General features: G+C 52.1%; 4 protein-coding genes across 4 annotated transcripts; 3 read left to right on the top strand and 1 right to left on the bottom strand.

The window, feature by feature from the left end:
• Window positions 1-1714: 1714 nt before the first annotated feature.
• Window positions 1715-4754, top strand: BO79DRAFT_149873 (uncharacterized protein; the record flags this gene model as incomplete). Its single annotated transcript, XM_025678603.1, has 3 exons — window positions 1715-1956; window positions 2036-2438; window positions 2556-4754. 3 exons carry the CDS (start codon window positions 1715-1717, stop codon window positions 4752-4754), a joined length of 2844 nt encoding a protein of 947 aa, XP_025538755.1.
• A 1551-nt stretch (window positions 4755-6305) lies between these two features.
• Window positions 6306-7347, top strand: BO79DRAFT_196701 (DNA-directed RNA polymerase II core subunit RPB11; the record flags this gene model as incomplete). The annotated part of the gene is made up of 4 exons (XM_025681221.1): window positions 6306-6418; window positions 6508-6566; window positions 6633-6742; window positions 6863-7347. 4 exons carry the CDS (start codon window positions 6306-6308, stop codon window positions 7064-7066), a joined length of 486 nt encoding a protein of 161 aa, XP_025538754.1. The 3' UTR covers window positions 7067-7347.
• A 206-nt stretch (window positions 7348-7553) lies between these two features.
• On the top strand, window positions 7554-12582 carry pan1 (actin cytoskeleton-regulatory complex protein PAN1). The gene is made up of 4 exons (XM_025684802.1): window positions 7554-8328; window positions 8382-10439; window positions 10514-11056; window positions 11125-12582. The coding sequence occupies exons 1-4, from the start codon at window positions 7688-7690 to the stop codon at window positions 12293-12295; spliced, it is 4413 nt and encodes a 1470-aa protein (XP_025538753.1). The 5' UTR covers window positions 7554-7687; the 3' UTR covers window positions 12296-12582.
• Window positions 12581-16075, bottom strand: BO79DRAFT_174959 (sodium/calcium exchanger protein). Its single transcript, XM_025679770.1, has 2 exons — window positions 15610-16075; window positions 12581-15544 (listed from the first exon to the last, which is right to left on the bottom strand). The coding sequence occupies exons 1-2, from the start codon at window positions 15814-15816 to the stop codon at window positions 12788-12790; spliced, it is 2964 nt and encodes a 987-aa protein (XP_025538752.1). The 5' UTR covers window positions 15817-16075; the 3' UTR covers window positions 12581-12787.
• Window positions 16076-16365: the final 290 nt, after the last annotated feature.

Genomic DNA, 16365 nt, shown 5'->3' with positions numbered 1-16365 from the left:
GGTTGTCAGCTACCCGGGCGGCAAATATTATTAGTAGTCATCCATAAGTTACTATGTAAGTTAGGTCGTAGATAGATAGGGTGTTTATAATTAGTCTTAGAACCAAGGGAAAGGTTTTCAATCTGGGATGGTCTGACCAACCAAATCGGCGGTGCCGACTGAGATTTGGCTGGCATTGCTCACTCACTAACCGCTCAGAGCTCGGAAGACTCAGAGCCAGAGTCAGAGATACTATATTTGGCGTTGCTCGCCGCCGGACTAGCGCGCCGGGCTCCACCCTCCACATCCACCCACCCTCCAGGGTCTGCTGAGTGCTGACTGCTGAGAGAATAATAATGTGAGACTGAAAGTGAGAGAGAGAGACAGAGAGTGGGAGATGTCTTGAAACTGGATGAGCGGTTGGTCCTTGGGTGGATGCCGCTTGTTTCTATTCCTCTTCAGCTAACCAACCTTCTACTCCATAATCCTGTAGAGAGATAGGACTTCTCAGTCTATTCCCCATGAAACATCTGGGCTTCTTTATTCAAGCGGCTGCTACCGCTGCTATAATTATGGGTTATGGTTATTACCATTACTGTTACCATTACGAAGTACTATTCATTCACTAATAGTACGGAGTAGTAGTATGATCATTATTTACGCCAAATTTGCATCAGGCTTACTTTTAGTATGTCCATAACAAAAAGTAGATAACCTGAATTAGTCCGGCGTAGTCTCTTTTTTTCTTCCCTTTCCTTCCCATTAGTTTTTCTCAAACTCACTAAAATACCGACTGATCTGCGCCCTTTTCCTTTCCATCTTCCCCCGCCCCCCTTTTCCCTTCCGAGTCGTCAACTGGGTGTTCTGATTCTGCCCACTACTATTGGATTTTTCCCCTGATTCCCTTTTGTTCCTTGTTGTCGTTGTGTCTTATTATTATTATTATCATTATTATTATTAACTGATTTTATTTTTTTCTCCTGCTTCTTCTTCCTATTTCCTTTTCTTGTCTCTTACTTTCTTTTTTGTCCCTACTGTACTCTTGTTGCGGGTTCTGTTTGGCATTTCTTACAAGAGAAAATTCGCCTTTGTCATCGCAAACTTATCCATCATCCACACGCCCGCCGCCCCCCTTCTGGTCTCCCGGGTGGGTTTGTTTTATTTACCCTTCTAAAACCGATCGGAGGAGAGGTCCCCATCCTCGCCAACAACGACCGGAATCCACACCGATGCGTACCTATGGCCCTTCTTAATTTATCATAATTGCTAGTCTCTAAGCCCCGCTGGCCGCATGTGAATCAGAGGGTCCTGGCTGCTCTTGATCGATTATACGGTGTATCAGAAACCTTCTCTCAGGCCACCTCGCCTATTCTCTCGATCTTCTCCTGTGACCGACTACCCCCCCCCTGAGTGAGCTCAAAGCATCCTTATCCACCACAAGATTTTCTGGACGCTATTTTCGCCCATTCACGTCATTCACTTCATTTCCCGGCAATCTCTTGACCAGAAGCCCCGCTACGATCGAAATCCGTGCTGGATTGGACAGGCCCAGAATCTTCCCAAGCCCATAACCCCTCCCCTCCCTCCACCCGTCGCGGAATCCCGGTTCATGGGAATCGAGTAAAGCAGCCGAGAAGGGGTTGGGACTTTCGTGGACTTTGGAGCCGCTGGCTGCGCCCTCAATTTCTCTGAAAGTGGTTCCGGCGTCACTAGTGGTCGCCTTGGTTTCAGCCCAATGCCAATCAAGCTTCCTAAGGGCTTCGCCCGTCGAAAATCGTCTAGCAATGCTCTAGAGGAAGTGCAAAATCCTCCCCAGTCGTCATTTCGAGTCTTTGAACGACCATCCGGCGACAAAAAGTCCTTGAGTGATGGTAATTTAGTGGCAAAGCGCTTAAGCGAAGGTCAACCTTTGGATTCCCCCACGGAGGATGACAATAACATCTTTGCTTTGCATAATTCCCAGCCAACAAGACATCAGTATGAGACCCCTCTTTCGTCCGATGAGTTCCTACCCCTTTCCCCCTTCCCGGTAAGAAGTGGCTGAGCTGACCTGGAGTGGTGGTGGAAGTACATTCGAAGGTACATCATCTGCGCGACCTCGCACATCTGCACGCCGTTCAACAGACGGGCCACAGCCCGAATCGCAGTCGCCACACACTCGAAACCTCTACGATATACCAATTCCTCCCCTATCAGGTGCGATTCGCGCAGCTGGTCGCACATTCTCATTCGGCGGGAGATTCTCCAAGACATCTGCGCCGGTACCTCCGCCTCAGCCATCTACACCGGGCCCTTCTAGAAGCAGGGGAATGACAACAAGCACGTCAAGCACTGCAACACCACCAAAGCTTCCCGATACAGAACTTCGAATTGGAAAAATTGACGACGACTTCCAAAATATGTTTGGTGATATTGGAAAGCGTTATTATGGGTCGAAGGACTCTTCTCTTGATCAACCAGTAGACTTGGTAAGATGGAATTTCCTTTTCTGTATCCAGTATCTCGTTTTCAAGCCTTTCTTGTTGCATTTCCAATCCCATGAAGTAATGCAGCACAACGCTAAACTTTTACTGTAGGACTCACCCGGACCTTCCAGTCGACCAGATGCCTTGCCTCGAAAGGATGAGAGGATCTCACGTCCTGCTCCAATTGATACTGACCGTTCAAGGGAGGTTGAGCCATCACCATATTCTTGGGATAGCCGACATTCGGAGGAGGGCCTGCTAACCACCCTTGATTCACCCAACGAACAATCGACAACACAATCATATCAACGCAATTTCGATCCAGTCTCCGTTGGAGACCGGCGCAAATCTATGCCTCTGTCCGGTACTATGCCTTTGGCTACTACCTCCCATCGTTCTTTGGCAAAGCCTCGAACGACGGCGGACGCGGGTTTGAGGAGAAGCGGGGTTTACTCTAACAGGCGGGACTCTGTACCTGTTGAAGACGAGGACGCGAAATTAATCATGGAATCTCTCTACTCTAAAAGGAGCTCGCAAATACCATTCATGGCTGATCACGCGGCTTCGGATGCGGATAATGATGGGCCGTTATTCGACCAGCCTGGGGCAAAATCTTCTCGTCCTGATCGCCGGGAATCCATTCAGAAGGACTCATTGAGCTCCCCCGTGCTGTCAGATCACCTGGATCCGTCAATTGCAGCCCATGCCCGTTTGGCTGCACAATACGAGAAAGCACAGCCAGTGTCGGTCTCTTCAACGAATAAAGTCATGACCCCATCTCAGTTCGAACATTATCGTCAGCAGCAAGAGCTCAGACGGTCGAACAGCGACGCCTCGAAGAGTGAGAATTCTGCAGAGAGCGATTACGATGACGATGATGAGGTGGAGAAAGACCGTGAGGCCGAGAGACAGCGGCGCAAGCAAGAAGCCCATCTTTCAGTGTATCGCCAGCAAATGATGAAGGTGACCGGTCAGGAATCTCCTACACCAGCTATGAGAACCGAAATGGACCAGGCTAGTAAGAGTGCGCCGAATCTATTGCAACCTGGAATTACCTCGGGGAGCGGGAAAAGCAGTGATGGTGATGATGACGAAGAGATTCCTTTGGGCATTCTGGCAGCTCATGGATTCCCCAACAGGAATCGCCCCCCAAGCCGTCTGGCACCATCTAGCTCCATTCCTAACCTTCGGGCGTCTTTCCAGCAACCGTACTTGCCTTCCCCGTCCCCTGCTTCCGTCGCAGAACGGGATCCAAACAATCGCGGGAGCTTGCCTGTTTTCGCGCGAAACTTGCCGCGAGACCCTTACTTTGGAGCCAGTTTGGTGAATCAATCTAACAGAGAGTCTCTGGCCTTTGGAGGAGGAGCATCGGTCCATGGTGGACCTTCGCCAGCGCTACCCCCTGGAGGCTTAGTAGGTGTCATTGCCACGGAGGAGCGAGCAAGGGCAATGCGGCGAGGTAGCCCTAATACCCAAGCCATGTACGACTATCAAGGAGGAATGCCTGTGCCACCTGTTCAACCTGGTGGCATCCCGAGGCCTTACACGATGATGAGTCTAAGCTCGCCGAATACCGGTGGCGGTCAGCCGGCGATTTCTGCGACTGAACAGGCGCAGATAGAATTGTCTCAGCAGATGACGCAAATGGTGCAAATGCAAATGCAATGGATGCAGCAGATGATTCACATGCAAGGCGGACAGAGCACCCAATTAATGCCACCTGGCGGGCCTCCACCCACGCTAGGTGCCAACCTGAATGCGCGCCCATCTTCAATGCCCTCAGCTGGCAATATGAATAACGCCCATGCTGGGTACTCGGGCGATCAGCGGACGCTAAGCATGCTTGATCCGAATGTTTCCTCCCGTCTCAATAGTGCAGCTATGCCACATGTATCTGGGGGCCTCCGGCCAAGCACGCCGGCTGGGCAAGGGTATGCGCCGTCTATTGCACCATCGGAACGCAGTAATGTTGGTCTGGCGCCTCGTTACAGACCCGTCTCAACATTGCAACCCGAGTTAGGAAATATCGGCTCTTCTTCCATACCAAAGTCCTGGAATGATGAAAACCGGAAGTCCTCGCTTTCAGCCGCAGTTCCGGCGCCACAGGCGTCTCATATGAGCCACCGTCCCATGCCAAGTGATAGCAAACCGATAAGGGCTAGCAAGCCGAGTACTGGTGCGGAGCAGGATGACGAGGACGATGATGAAGGCTGGGCCGAAATGATGAAGAAACGAGAAAATAAACGCAACAACTGGAAGATGAAGAAAGAAACGTCGAGCTTTGGAGATCTGTTGAATGCTGTGCATTAGACAGGCTGTCAATTGACATTGTTTGCCCTCACAGCAGGGGTATCATGTCCTGTGCATGTTATGCTTTCGCTTATTTTTGCTTGGCTGTGCTTTTGCCATCGAAGTCCCGTGCTCTTTATAAGGACCTGAAGGAGTTATACCTCACTTTGTGCATTTGTGAGCAGTGAATATTGTTTTTCCAGCTATTTCCTATTATTGTTGGCGTGTTCACCTCTTGCGTTTCCCTCTACTTTCCCTCCCGTTCTTTTCTATATTGTTTTACCTTCTTGGACATGACCTGATCTTTCTCTACGTTTATACGAGGGGTCTTCTCTCCCTGATCTCCCAGTTTCTTAATCACTATTAAAGCAGGGTGCGGGATCATGACAGGCGTTTTTACGGATTGATGATTTCCAACCCAATGAGGGTTGTAATTGGATTGCTTTAGCAAGTTGTGCATGCATTTTCTGTCTTGTATACTCAATGTGTAGTAGCCGATTAACATTACAATCTATGGTTGAGAAAGTCGATATCTGTGGCTGATATCTATATAATAAATAACCTGACCGAATTCCCCATACGCGGATGGGAAGCATTAGCTCAAATATTATATAACTGCGTAGTTTACCCCAAGATCCAGCGCAGCAGCTAGAGTCAAAAGTCGTGCAGCGTGAAAGTAGCTTAGTAACCAAGCACAGTCCACTTGGCCCACTCGGACAATGCACATCACGTGATCAACATCACGGGATTTCAACCTTATTGGAGCTTGTCATGACCAGCCACTCTGCAATCCCAGCATTGCAGCATCATTTTCCCAACAGTACGGCGGGAGTTTCCAGTCATATATATACATAATTACCCCATCAGGTGATTTAAATAAATATCATACTCATCGCGTGTTGGTCAGACAACTAACTCAATTTAAAGGTCCAACTGAGCAAGGGAAACAGTGGCAAAGCCAACGTGAAAGGCTAGAAGTTGCACACTAAGTTGTATTCAGATCTATTTGGATACACCGATTCATTCCCTGCTCCACCTCTGCAGCACTCTGCTCGTCTTTCTTGGTGGCCATTCACTTACAGGCCTAATAAAAACACGAGTCATTCAATATCCCTTCCAGCTATTTCACTATTTTTTTGGTATACGCACCTTTGGATATAACCAAGACTACAAAATGAACGCACCAGACCGGTAGGTGGAACGTTCTTTTTACATATACGCAATCTGTCTTGTAGCATGTTCTATTTCACTTGGCTTTCCCTTCTCTTTTGGCTTGTTCTAGGCCCAGGAGCTGTTAAATGGAGCGAATGGTGTGACAGTGAAGTTTCATTGTGGACGGAGCTATCAACCGGGCACATGCTCTTGCCTTCCCGCTCGATTCACTGCCCCAGGGTGCCGGACTATGTTCTGGATTCTACTCGTGCCCCTCTCTTTTTGCCCCAGTTCATTTCAATGTTTATGCCCCTTTGTTCAGATTTATTATTGAATGGATCGATCTCGTGCTTTGCGTTGTCTTCACCCTTGAGCATTTCTGTCATATACGAATCTTTCCCGGACACATCCATCTTCAGAATGGAGTCCATCATGCCTGCGGAAATGGTGTATGCGCGCCTAAAGAATGGCAGTGGTGGATCTCGCGTCCGCTGCCAGTCCACCATCAACGTTTCTCATGACCAGCAGCCGAGGTCCGCTTCGGGTTTTATTTGATGATTCTACTTCCTTCATTTTTGAAGTGTCCGTTACGTCCAGTCCACTGACGCAGTATGAAACCTAGATACGAGTCGTTCGTTCTTGCGAATGGCGAGAACAAAGTTGAGATGGAGATCGATACTCGTATGTCATCTTAACCTCGGACCTAAACGGCTTGCGTTCATTGCTAACATGGGCTTCTCATGCCAGGCATCCCTTCGTCTGCGATCTTCACCTTCAACAAGGAAGATCACACATTGGGGAATTTGATCCGCTCTCGCCTCTTGCAAAGCTCCCATGTTCTCTTCGCTGCGTACAAGGTATGTCTGCGATGGTGATATATACTCGCCTCTAGTTCCGGGCACTCTTTAAGCTCCTAGTTGTTGCTTTTCTTAGATCTATTGAGTTAGTATGCGTCAGGGCTGACGTGACTGTCACAGGTTCCCCATCCGCTTGTTCCCAATTTCCAGCTTCGAGTTCAGACCGATGGCGATGTCTCCCCCAAGGATGCGGTAATCGCAGCCTGCCATGAGCTCGTTCGGGACCTGGGTATTCTCTCCCGGGAATTTACCAAGGAATATGAGCTCCGTAAGATGGTGGGGGCTACCGCTCAGCAGCAGAATGGCGTCCAGGATGGTGTTTAGCCATCGACAGGTGGAGATAGAGCATGAAGAGCTGGGTCAGCGGTCACATACCCGCTTTCGCTTCGGATATACGCAGCTGGTCATGCGTGTCTTTGTTTCTTGGTCATACCCTTTATTCTATGTTTGTTCTCTTTGCTTCCAGTGATTAGTCGGACCAAGCCTTTCGCTCCAACCTGCCTCGAGACAAAATGTCAATTGCTGCCGTAGCCGTTAATTATTCAACTCATCCCCCCGTCTGTCTCGTTCCCATTTCTTGTAAAATTAGGACTGATAAATCGAAGAGAACCGTCTGGTAGGCCCATTGGGGTAGCGTAGATAGTGTAGATAGCTTCTGGACTCATCGTGATAGCTACCCGATGGAGCTTAGTGCGCCGCTCCGCGGACTCCCTCATCGGCGGGCGTCCCTGATTACGTAACTGGGGACAGCGTCACTGCTCCTGATCGGATGGATGCTCCTGATTCCCCCCCCTCTCCGTCGTTGCCTGGCCACTTTCTATGCTTCTCCTCTTTCTCATTGTGTGCCATCAGCTTGATTTTCTGCTTCCTCGGCATTGTTAATTGCTTCTTCGTTAGCCTGTCTTTGATGTTTGTCCTATCTTTGATGCAACCCTTACTCCGGTAATGTACTCTTCATCCAACACCTTCCTGGGCGGCGCCAACAGCGCACGTCCGGGACAGCCTTTCATGCAGCAGTCTCCATACTCGCAACAATTTTCCCCTGGCCAACATCAACAACAACAACCGCCACAGCAGGGTGGATTTGCGCCTCAGCCGACTGGCTATGGCCCTCAAATGTCCAGTTTCGGGGCCTCTCAGCTGCAGCCTCAAGCCACGGGGTTCCCGGCTGGTCAGCTCCAACCTCAGTTTACAGGGTTTCCGGGCGCAGTACCACAATCGCAACCAACTGGCTTCCAGCCCCCGGTTCAGCAGCCCCAGATCACCGGTTATCCCGCACAGTCGCAGCCTCCGCAGTTCCAGGTTCCCGCAAGCACTGGCCTCCCTGTTCGTCAGGCGCCTCGGACTTCGTCGGAAATAGCGGATTCGTTCCAAGATGTTGCTGGCATGGCTCCGCCTCCGCCACCTAAGGCGTCTGCCAGTAAGATACCAAACATTCGGCTCTCCTTCATCACTGCGCAGGACCAGGCAAAATTCGAGCAGCTCTTCAAGTCTGCGGTTGGAGATAATCAGACAATGAGTGGTGATAAAGCAAAGGAGCTTCTTCTGCGGTCAAAGCTGAATGGGAGTGATTTGTCCAAGATCTGGTGTGTATCCGGTTACATCCTATAGATCGGAGTGAAGGTGTTAACTATTACAGGGTGCTCTCGGATTCTACCAAGTCTGGGCAGCTCTTCTTCCCCGAATTTGCCTTGGCTATGTACCTATGCAACTTGAGAATCACGGGTAGAGAACTGCCAAGCGCCCTCCCTGAGAAGATCAGGAACGAAGTCTCCAGCATGGTGGACATCATCTCCTTCCAAGTCCCTGATACTCAGCCGGAACCCGCTGTGAGAACGAATGTACCAAATTTCGATGCACCTCTCTTAGAGAATAAATCTGCTCCCCCCGCCCCCCAGCAGCCACAGCCACAGCAGCCGAGTAATGCGCAGCTTCTCACACAGCTCACAGCGCAGCCCACGGGTTTCCCTCAGCCGACGGGGTTCCAACAAAGTCAATCCCCTTTTCCGGGCCAGAACTCTGCCCTTGCCCCGCAAGCCACTGGCTTTCCTGGACAGTCCCAGCAATTACAGCCACAAGCCACTGGATTTATGACCAATCCTCAGCCCACTGGGTACAGCGGCCCTCGTCCTCCAATGCCTCCAATGCCTACCGGCTTCGGGTCAAATTTGAGTCCTGCTCAAACTGGAGGAGTATCGGCTCTGGCGGCGCAGCCTACAGGAATTCCAGGGCAATGGGGCTTCGTGAATGCGCCGGCAACTGGCTTGCCTAACATAGAAGCTCTCAAGCAGCAACTGATGCCGCAGCCAGGCCGCGAAGGTGGATTCACTACAGTCGGTCTTTCTGGAAACGCTCATATTCCCTGGGCCATCACCAAGGAAGAGAAGAAGATTTATGACGATCTGTTTCGAGCCTGGGATGGTTTCCGCAAAGGCTTTATCGGAGGTGATACTGCTATCGAAATTATGGGACAAAGTGGTCTAAACCGGTCTGATCTGGAACGCATTTGGACGCTAGCCGACCCAAACAACAGGGGACGCCTGAACATGGATGAGTTTGCCGTGGCAATGCATCTAATCTACCGGAAACTGAACGGGTACCCAGTCCCGAATCGTCTGCCCCCGGAGCTTGTTCCCCCATCCACCAGGAATTTGAACGATTCGATAGGCACGATTAAGTCCATGCTTTCTCAAGATGCAGAGAGCCGAAAGGCGTCTGGCGCGTTCTTGCAACCACAGAAGACTGGTGTGAGCTACCTGAAAGAGCACTCCTTTCGTGGTGGTGCAGTGTCTCCGGGTGTAGGTCGGAAAGATGCTACACTATTCAAGAATAACGACGAGGCGGCTGCTGGGTATCGCTCCAGCGCGCGTCGTCGAGTTGGCAACAATGGCCGTACGCCATCACCTGCTGCTTCCCAGGCTTCCGAGGAAGAGCTGTCCGTGGACCAGCTGAAGAAGAAGATTCGTGAAGCCCAGATCATGTTGGATGCGGTGGATTTCCAAGACGAAAATCAAGCGGAAGAGGATGATGCTCTAGATCGGCGAGACCGCAGGGAAGCGGAGAGTCTTATGGACCGGATACGACGGGTACAGGACGATATTGACACCCATCCTGATGCTTCCTTCCGTAATCTTGATACCGGGGCCGAACGGAGGTCGCTACGTCGTCAGCTGCAGGCCTATGAGGATCAAGTCCCGCAAGTGGCATCAGAAGTAAGGCGTGTTGAGCGGGAAATCGCGGAGGTTAGACTTGAATTATTCCGCCTGAAGGATGCAAAGGAACATCCTAACAGTGCATCCTCTATCGTGGGTACAGGCCCAGGGGGCACAGTCACTGAAGCCGATCGTATTAAAGCCCGTGCCCGTGCCAGAATGCAAGCCCGCGCCGCTGAACTTGCCGGAAGGCCCGTTCCCGCCAGCCAGGACGACGATGGAGCTGCAACTCGCCGACTCGAGGCCGAGAATGCTACCGTTAAAGCTGAAAGGGAGAGAAACGAGACCATGACTCGCGACGTCGAGGAAAGTGTTAGAGAGTTTGCGCGGAGTCTGGAAGACAGTCTTAAGGATGGTGGTGAAAGTTCGACGCGTGAGCATGAACGGCGTCGCTGGGAGGACGCCTTGGGTGTTGAAGATGTGGTTCGCGACTTTATCTACGACTTGAAGCGTAGCAGCCGCACCGCGCATGTTCGCAAGGAAGAGTAAGTATCTTCACTCTCTCCTTGGAAGATTCGAGTTTTATCATACAGGAGGGCATACACTAATCATTGGCCAGACAACAAAGAGCAGCAGATACGCAAAACCAGCGGTCCCGCTACGATGAGTCGCCACTGGGAGGCGCAGCTGCTTCGCAACATTCCCCGACGCCTACCGGCTCAGTCGTATCAGCTGGCTCTACGCATGAGGACCGTGTTGCGGCTGCTAGGGAGCGTGCGCAGAAGCGGATCGCTGAACGGATGGCTGCTGCAGGGCTCAAGCCCCACAGTGACGCAGGAGAGACTCTGCTGCAACGGCAGGAGCGCGAGAAAAAAGAACGTGAAGAGCGGTTGAGGCGAGCAGAAGAAGAAGATGCCAAGCGGGAGCAAGAGCGACAACGTCGTCTGGCCGAAGAGCAGGGTGGCCCTACGGCGCAATCTGCTAAGCCGGCTGGCAAGAAGCCTCCTCCAGCACCGCCTTCTCGGAAGGGTCGGACTGACAGTGCAGGCCAAGCCGAGGCAAAGAAGGCAAGGGAGGAAGCAGCTAAAATAGAGCAATCTACACGGGAACAAGCTATTAGAGAGGAACAGCAGGCGCAGGAAGAAGAGACAGCCCGCCTAGAGTATGTAACCCTTGCCAGCCCTACTATTCACTGTTGATGCCGTTACACAAACTAACAACTCTTACCAGGACTGCCGCCAGAGAACGCGAAGCAGAATTCCTGAAGGAGAAGGAGGCCCAGGAGGCCCGTCTTGCCGCACTGCAAGAACAGGTCCGACAAGGGAAGATCAAGAAGCAGGAAGAGAAGCGTCGCAAGGAAGAGGCAGCCCGTGCGGCCAAAGAACAGGAAGCGAGACTCGCCACCCAGCGTGCTGAGCTTGAAATGGCCAAAGAACGCGAGCGTCAGCTTCAATTGGAGCTGGAGGGCTTGGATGAGAGTTCCTCGGATGAAGAAGGCCCTATCAACATCACGCCGCAGGACAGTACTCCGACTCAGAGTCAAGTTCTTCCTGCCGCAGATACTGCAGTGCCGACCCCAGCTCCTGCGCCTTCGGTTCCAGCTCCAGAGCTAGAAGTCGTGACCAGTCCTGCTGAGTCTGCTAGTAGCCACGCTGCGCCCACCAGTCTTAGCCCAGAAGCTGAGTCCAAGAACCCTTACTTCAAGAGAATCAGCCAGTCCGACAGCCAGGTGCCGCCTCCACCACCTGCACCTCAGCCTGCCGCTCCAAAAGCCGAGTCTCAATCGACCAACCCTTTCCATCGGCTGGCACAGCAGCAGGAGAGCTCCAAGCCTGCCTTTACTGCGCCCGGTCCACTGGAGCGCAAGTCTCGAGTGCGTCCCGAGGCGGATGATGACTGGTCGGCGGCTGGATCGGAGTTTGACGACTCTTCTGATGATGACGATGAACGGCCGGGTGGTGGTAGCGCGAAACAACTCGCAAGCATCTTGTTCGGCACCATGGCTCCTCCCCGGCCCCTGAGTGCTATGGATGACAAGACTCCTTCAAAGTCGTCTACTCCCGTCCAGGACAGTCCAGCAACCCCCGCACCGCCGATTGAGGCAGCTGAAACCCCCGCTGCCCCCGCTGCTGTGCCTCCTCCCCCGCCGCCCCCGCCTGCCCCCGCCCCGGCAGTGCCCAGCCCCAGTGCTGCGGCACCGCCCCCGCCGCCTCCGGCTCCCTCCATGGCGCCTCCAGTGCCGCCTCCAGGCGTTCCCCCGCCACCTGCGCCCCCGGCTGCTCCCATGGGCGGCTCTGGTAGAGGTGCCTTGCTAGCGTCGATCCAGGCGGGAACGGGGCTTCGAAAGGTCCAGACCAACGATCGCAGCATTAGCTCTTCCGCGGGGCGTGTTCTGGACTGAGCCTTTAAGTCCCCACGCATATTCTGTTGATACACTTTTGCGCTTTCCTCTGAAACTACCTTCGTCATGGGTTGTAGGGAGAGCGAAGAAGGAACCATGCTTATTAAATTTCATTATCCTTCTCTCGTCGGTTTTCTGTTTATCTACAAGTTCAAAGCATCGGATGCTTTCTGTTTCTTTTTCTTTCAGCCTGTATTGATTCTGGACTTCATACTAAAGAAGACGGTAATAGCCAAGGTTGCGTCTTGTGTCAGATGATCACTGTATTCGTAAAACCAGAACATGCCAATATATACATAAAATATGTACAGTATGTGTAATGAGTACACACAAGTATATCCATAGATATGGATTGGCGAAGATCAAAACAACAGAGAGAAAAGAAGCGCTCGCAACACTGAAGCAAGAGCCAGTCATGATAGACCCTAAACAACGCTTACAAAGAAAGTAATTAATAAAGGGCTCTTTCTGACTTACGCTTAGGTCTGACCCTCAGAATAGAAGCTCGGCGAGAACATTGCCAACCGTACTAATGACCCAGAGAACGACCAGGCCCCAGCCAATCTTCTGGTCCATCCTCCATTTATTCAAGGGGACGACGATCAGCAGACCAATCAAGGTGATGAGTAGAGTAGCACCGCTGATGACGAGGACCTTGGAGACTTCAATCTCGTACGATCCGCCCGTGGCGGCGATGGCTTCTGGGTTGGCGTTCATGGTCATGTAAAGCCCGCCTAGGCCAATACCCAGGAGGATATTCAGCATGGGGCCTCCGAAACAGGCGCTCAGCGCCATTACGGGATATCCTAGGCGTGCTACCGTGATGTCTGCTACCAGGTCGCCTAGGGAATTACCCACTGCAAACACAGTCAGGCCGAGAAGAGAGTCACTGATGTTCAAGATTACGCCTAGGGTCTTGAGAAGGCTGACAACCTCGGTGGCGATGGTTGCGATCCAGCAGATTGCGACTATGAAGCCTAAAAATGCTAGAACGGGCCGCCAGGCACCTGGAGGCTGAGAAGTGAGGTCGTGCCGTGTGCTGATCATCAGGCAGGTTGTGCATATCAAGGAGAAGAGAAGGGAGACCATGGACGGCAGGAGAAGATTCTCAACATCTAAATCGGAATCAACTGTCGTCCAATACATCAAGGCCACGAAGAAGGGTCCCACGAAGAGTTGAACCCAAACTAGCCAAAGGCACCACTCTTTCGCAGGTGGCGGTGGGGAATCCATGTTTGACTGGATGGCCGGCAATTCGGAATCGAAACGAGAATGTCTCGGGATAGGTTCTGGCTTGCCATTCTGATCAACCGTGTTTCGTCGTGAAATGGACTCTTGGTCAAGCGCACGAAGAAGTGGACTATCTTCCGGCAGTCGCACAGCAGGTGATGGTGCACCGTCGCCGTCAGCCGAAGTTACTATGACGGGAACAGCGTTTGCACCCGTCTCAGGTTGTACAGGTTCAACCACTGGGAGGGTAATTGTCAGTAGCAATACACTGGGGGCAGCAACAATTCCCAAGAGCCGCTCCCAGAAAGATTTGGATTTCCAGCCTGCCAAAGTCGGGAATAAAGTGGGAAGGATGGGCTGGGAAGTGAGTTGCAGGTGCGGCCACCATGTCGGGGTTGCCGTCCGGTTACTCCCAGCATCGAAGGCGCTATCGTGAATCTGCAACCGCTCCGTCGGACTTGATGCGGCTGGAAGGCGTAGGCTGGGTGCCCCAGAGGATGGAAAACTGGGTACATCTTGAAAAGGTGGGAATGGGCTGGTAGGGCTTTCCGGGAAAGCATTTGCTGGGCCCGGGGAGAGGGTCGTTCCGCGCGGGGACAACGGAAGCGGGGATCGAGGACGAGAACTCGACACTTGATAAGTTGGCGAATGGAAAGCACCAGGGGGCGCAAGGAGGTTTGGGCTCTGAAGATGCGTGTTCGACTCGGTACTGGGGGCTTGCGAGACGGCCAACTGAGGGGTGAGAGTTGATCCTGGGCTCTGATCGGATGCTAAGGCGCCTGTCGTTTCTGAGGGCGATTGGGTTTCCACCGAAGGCCGACGAACAGTGAGCAGCGGCTGCTGAGAATTGACAGTGAACATGCTTGTGTCTAGTTTCAGATCTGCGGCAGCGTTGGCAGACACCGCTCGAGTGCGGGCTGAACCGGTGCCTCCATGGGGAGATAGGCGGTCACCCAGCGAGGGACGACTGGCACGCGGATGAGACACAACAGAGGCATTGTCTGACAGGCGCGAATGCGAGCGCGATCGTTCACCATCTGAGCATCGCTCGAGATCAAACGACTCGTTGCGATGAATATTCCGCGATCGTTGAAGTGAAGAGAGGACGGACTGAAACTCCAAAGCACCCACTAAACTTGGCCTGATGGGATTTAAGGTATTGCGCCTCCTTGTAGTGGGCCGATAAACGTGCATGTTATCGCGGATCTCAGCAAGGTACCGATTACGGGTTTCATCGTCCTCCTCCCCTTCTTGCCAGGCTGGAACACCGGATCTCTCAAGGGCGTCGAAATCTTCGCCGTGAAGGAGACTTGTAGCCTCCGACGCGACGCCAGGGTCATCTTCCTCCTCTTCTTCGATGTCAAGTTCTTGGTTGTCCGGGATGTGAAAGTGTGACCGAGCAGCTAGATTCCTCTCGTAGGAGCGACGCTGTCGAGTCAAATACCAGTGCCACGTCACCACCAATACAACATAGAAACAATAGAGCGCCACCATCATAGCTGATTCCCAGACATGGAGGCGGCCGTCGCCCAAAAGAAACATACTAAAGGCCACTGCTAGGATAAAAAATCCGACGTCACGAACGAAACTCCTCCGGGCGACCCTGAAGGGGCGGACCAGCGCCATTGAGCCAGCAACGACGGATGTGATGAAGCTTGCCGCACCGAGCAGCTCTCCAATGGCCAGACTCCCACTATTCGAACGCATGGCGGCGAAGGTGGAGAACACGTCCGGACTGCCATTTCCGAATGCAAGAAAAGTGACACCCGTGAGACTTTCACTCAAACCGAGGACACTGGCTAGGGTACTTAGATCTACACAGAGAAAATCGCTGGCAGCAATGCCAATGGTACTAAAGAGAAGCGATAGCCACAGGACGATGATGATAAAAGCGATCGGCTTGGCCTTTGCCGCAGTGCAGTAGTAGAATTGAAGGTAGGAGAAGAGACCCTCTTCGTGATCGGCGCAGTTCGATAGGACGAAGGCACATTGATCTTTGGCTTGACGGACGAGACGACACTGTCAATCAACACAGCAAGCTTAGCAAATCCCCAATTCGATAGATGGTGTTTCAATTGTCATACCTCCAGCGCGTTGTCCCGCTTCCGAAGCTGAGCGACATTGTGAACCGAGACCCGCTCGGTTGGCTCGGCCAGGCGACCAGAAACCCAGCTGAGAATAGCAAGGAGGGAGAAAGCAAGTAAACACGCCCAAAAAGGTCTGGCCGAATATCCACGCTTCCGAGAAGCGGGACGTCGAGAAAGAAACTTGGGTATCAATAGAGGAGACATGGTGGACGATCGGATTGCGGCATCCTGGGCGATAAGCAAGCGGTGGTGGAGAGTGTCACAAGGCCGGATGAACTAGTTGGCTAGTTTAGGTTGAGAAGCCTGGAGGGAGGAGGGATGGAGATGGAAATCGGAGAAGGGAGGGCAGGAGAAGAAAATGGGAAGCAATCAGAGCCAAGATAAGAGAGTAAGCAAGGGGGGAGGTAATGGGATTAAGATTTGGGCCGTTTGCCAGAAACTTGAGGAAACTCTTCAAGACTTGACGATAGATAGACATGGATTGGAGAAAGTGACGGAATTGATGTCAGAAGAGCGGAGAGACCAAGCAAGCACATCAAACTAGATCGAGAAGGCGGTGGGAAGGGAAGAGGAGCTGAGATGCCGATGATGATCCATTTTAGTCGACCAATTGAGTGGGTACAGCTTGCTTGGACTGAGATAAAACCCATTATGAAAGATGAGTCAACTGCTTGAAAGTTTCACACAAGATCATTTTATGTCTAGATTTGAGTCCATCTATCTCTATTTATCTTATCTCTAACTACTCAACAA

This window comes from Aspergillus costaricaensis (assembly GCF_003184835.1).
Source record: "Aspergillus costaricaensis CBS 115574 unplaced genomic scaffold BO79scaffold_19, whole genome shotgun sequence".
NCBI classification, from domain to species: domain Eukaryota; kingdom Fungi; phylum Ascomycota; class Eurotiomycetes; order Eurotiales; family Aspergillaceae; genus Aspergillus; species Aspergillus costaricensis.
The sequence above is the reverse complement of the archived record's forward strand: the minus strand, read 5'-3'. Positions and strand labels throughout refer to the sequence as shown.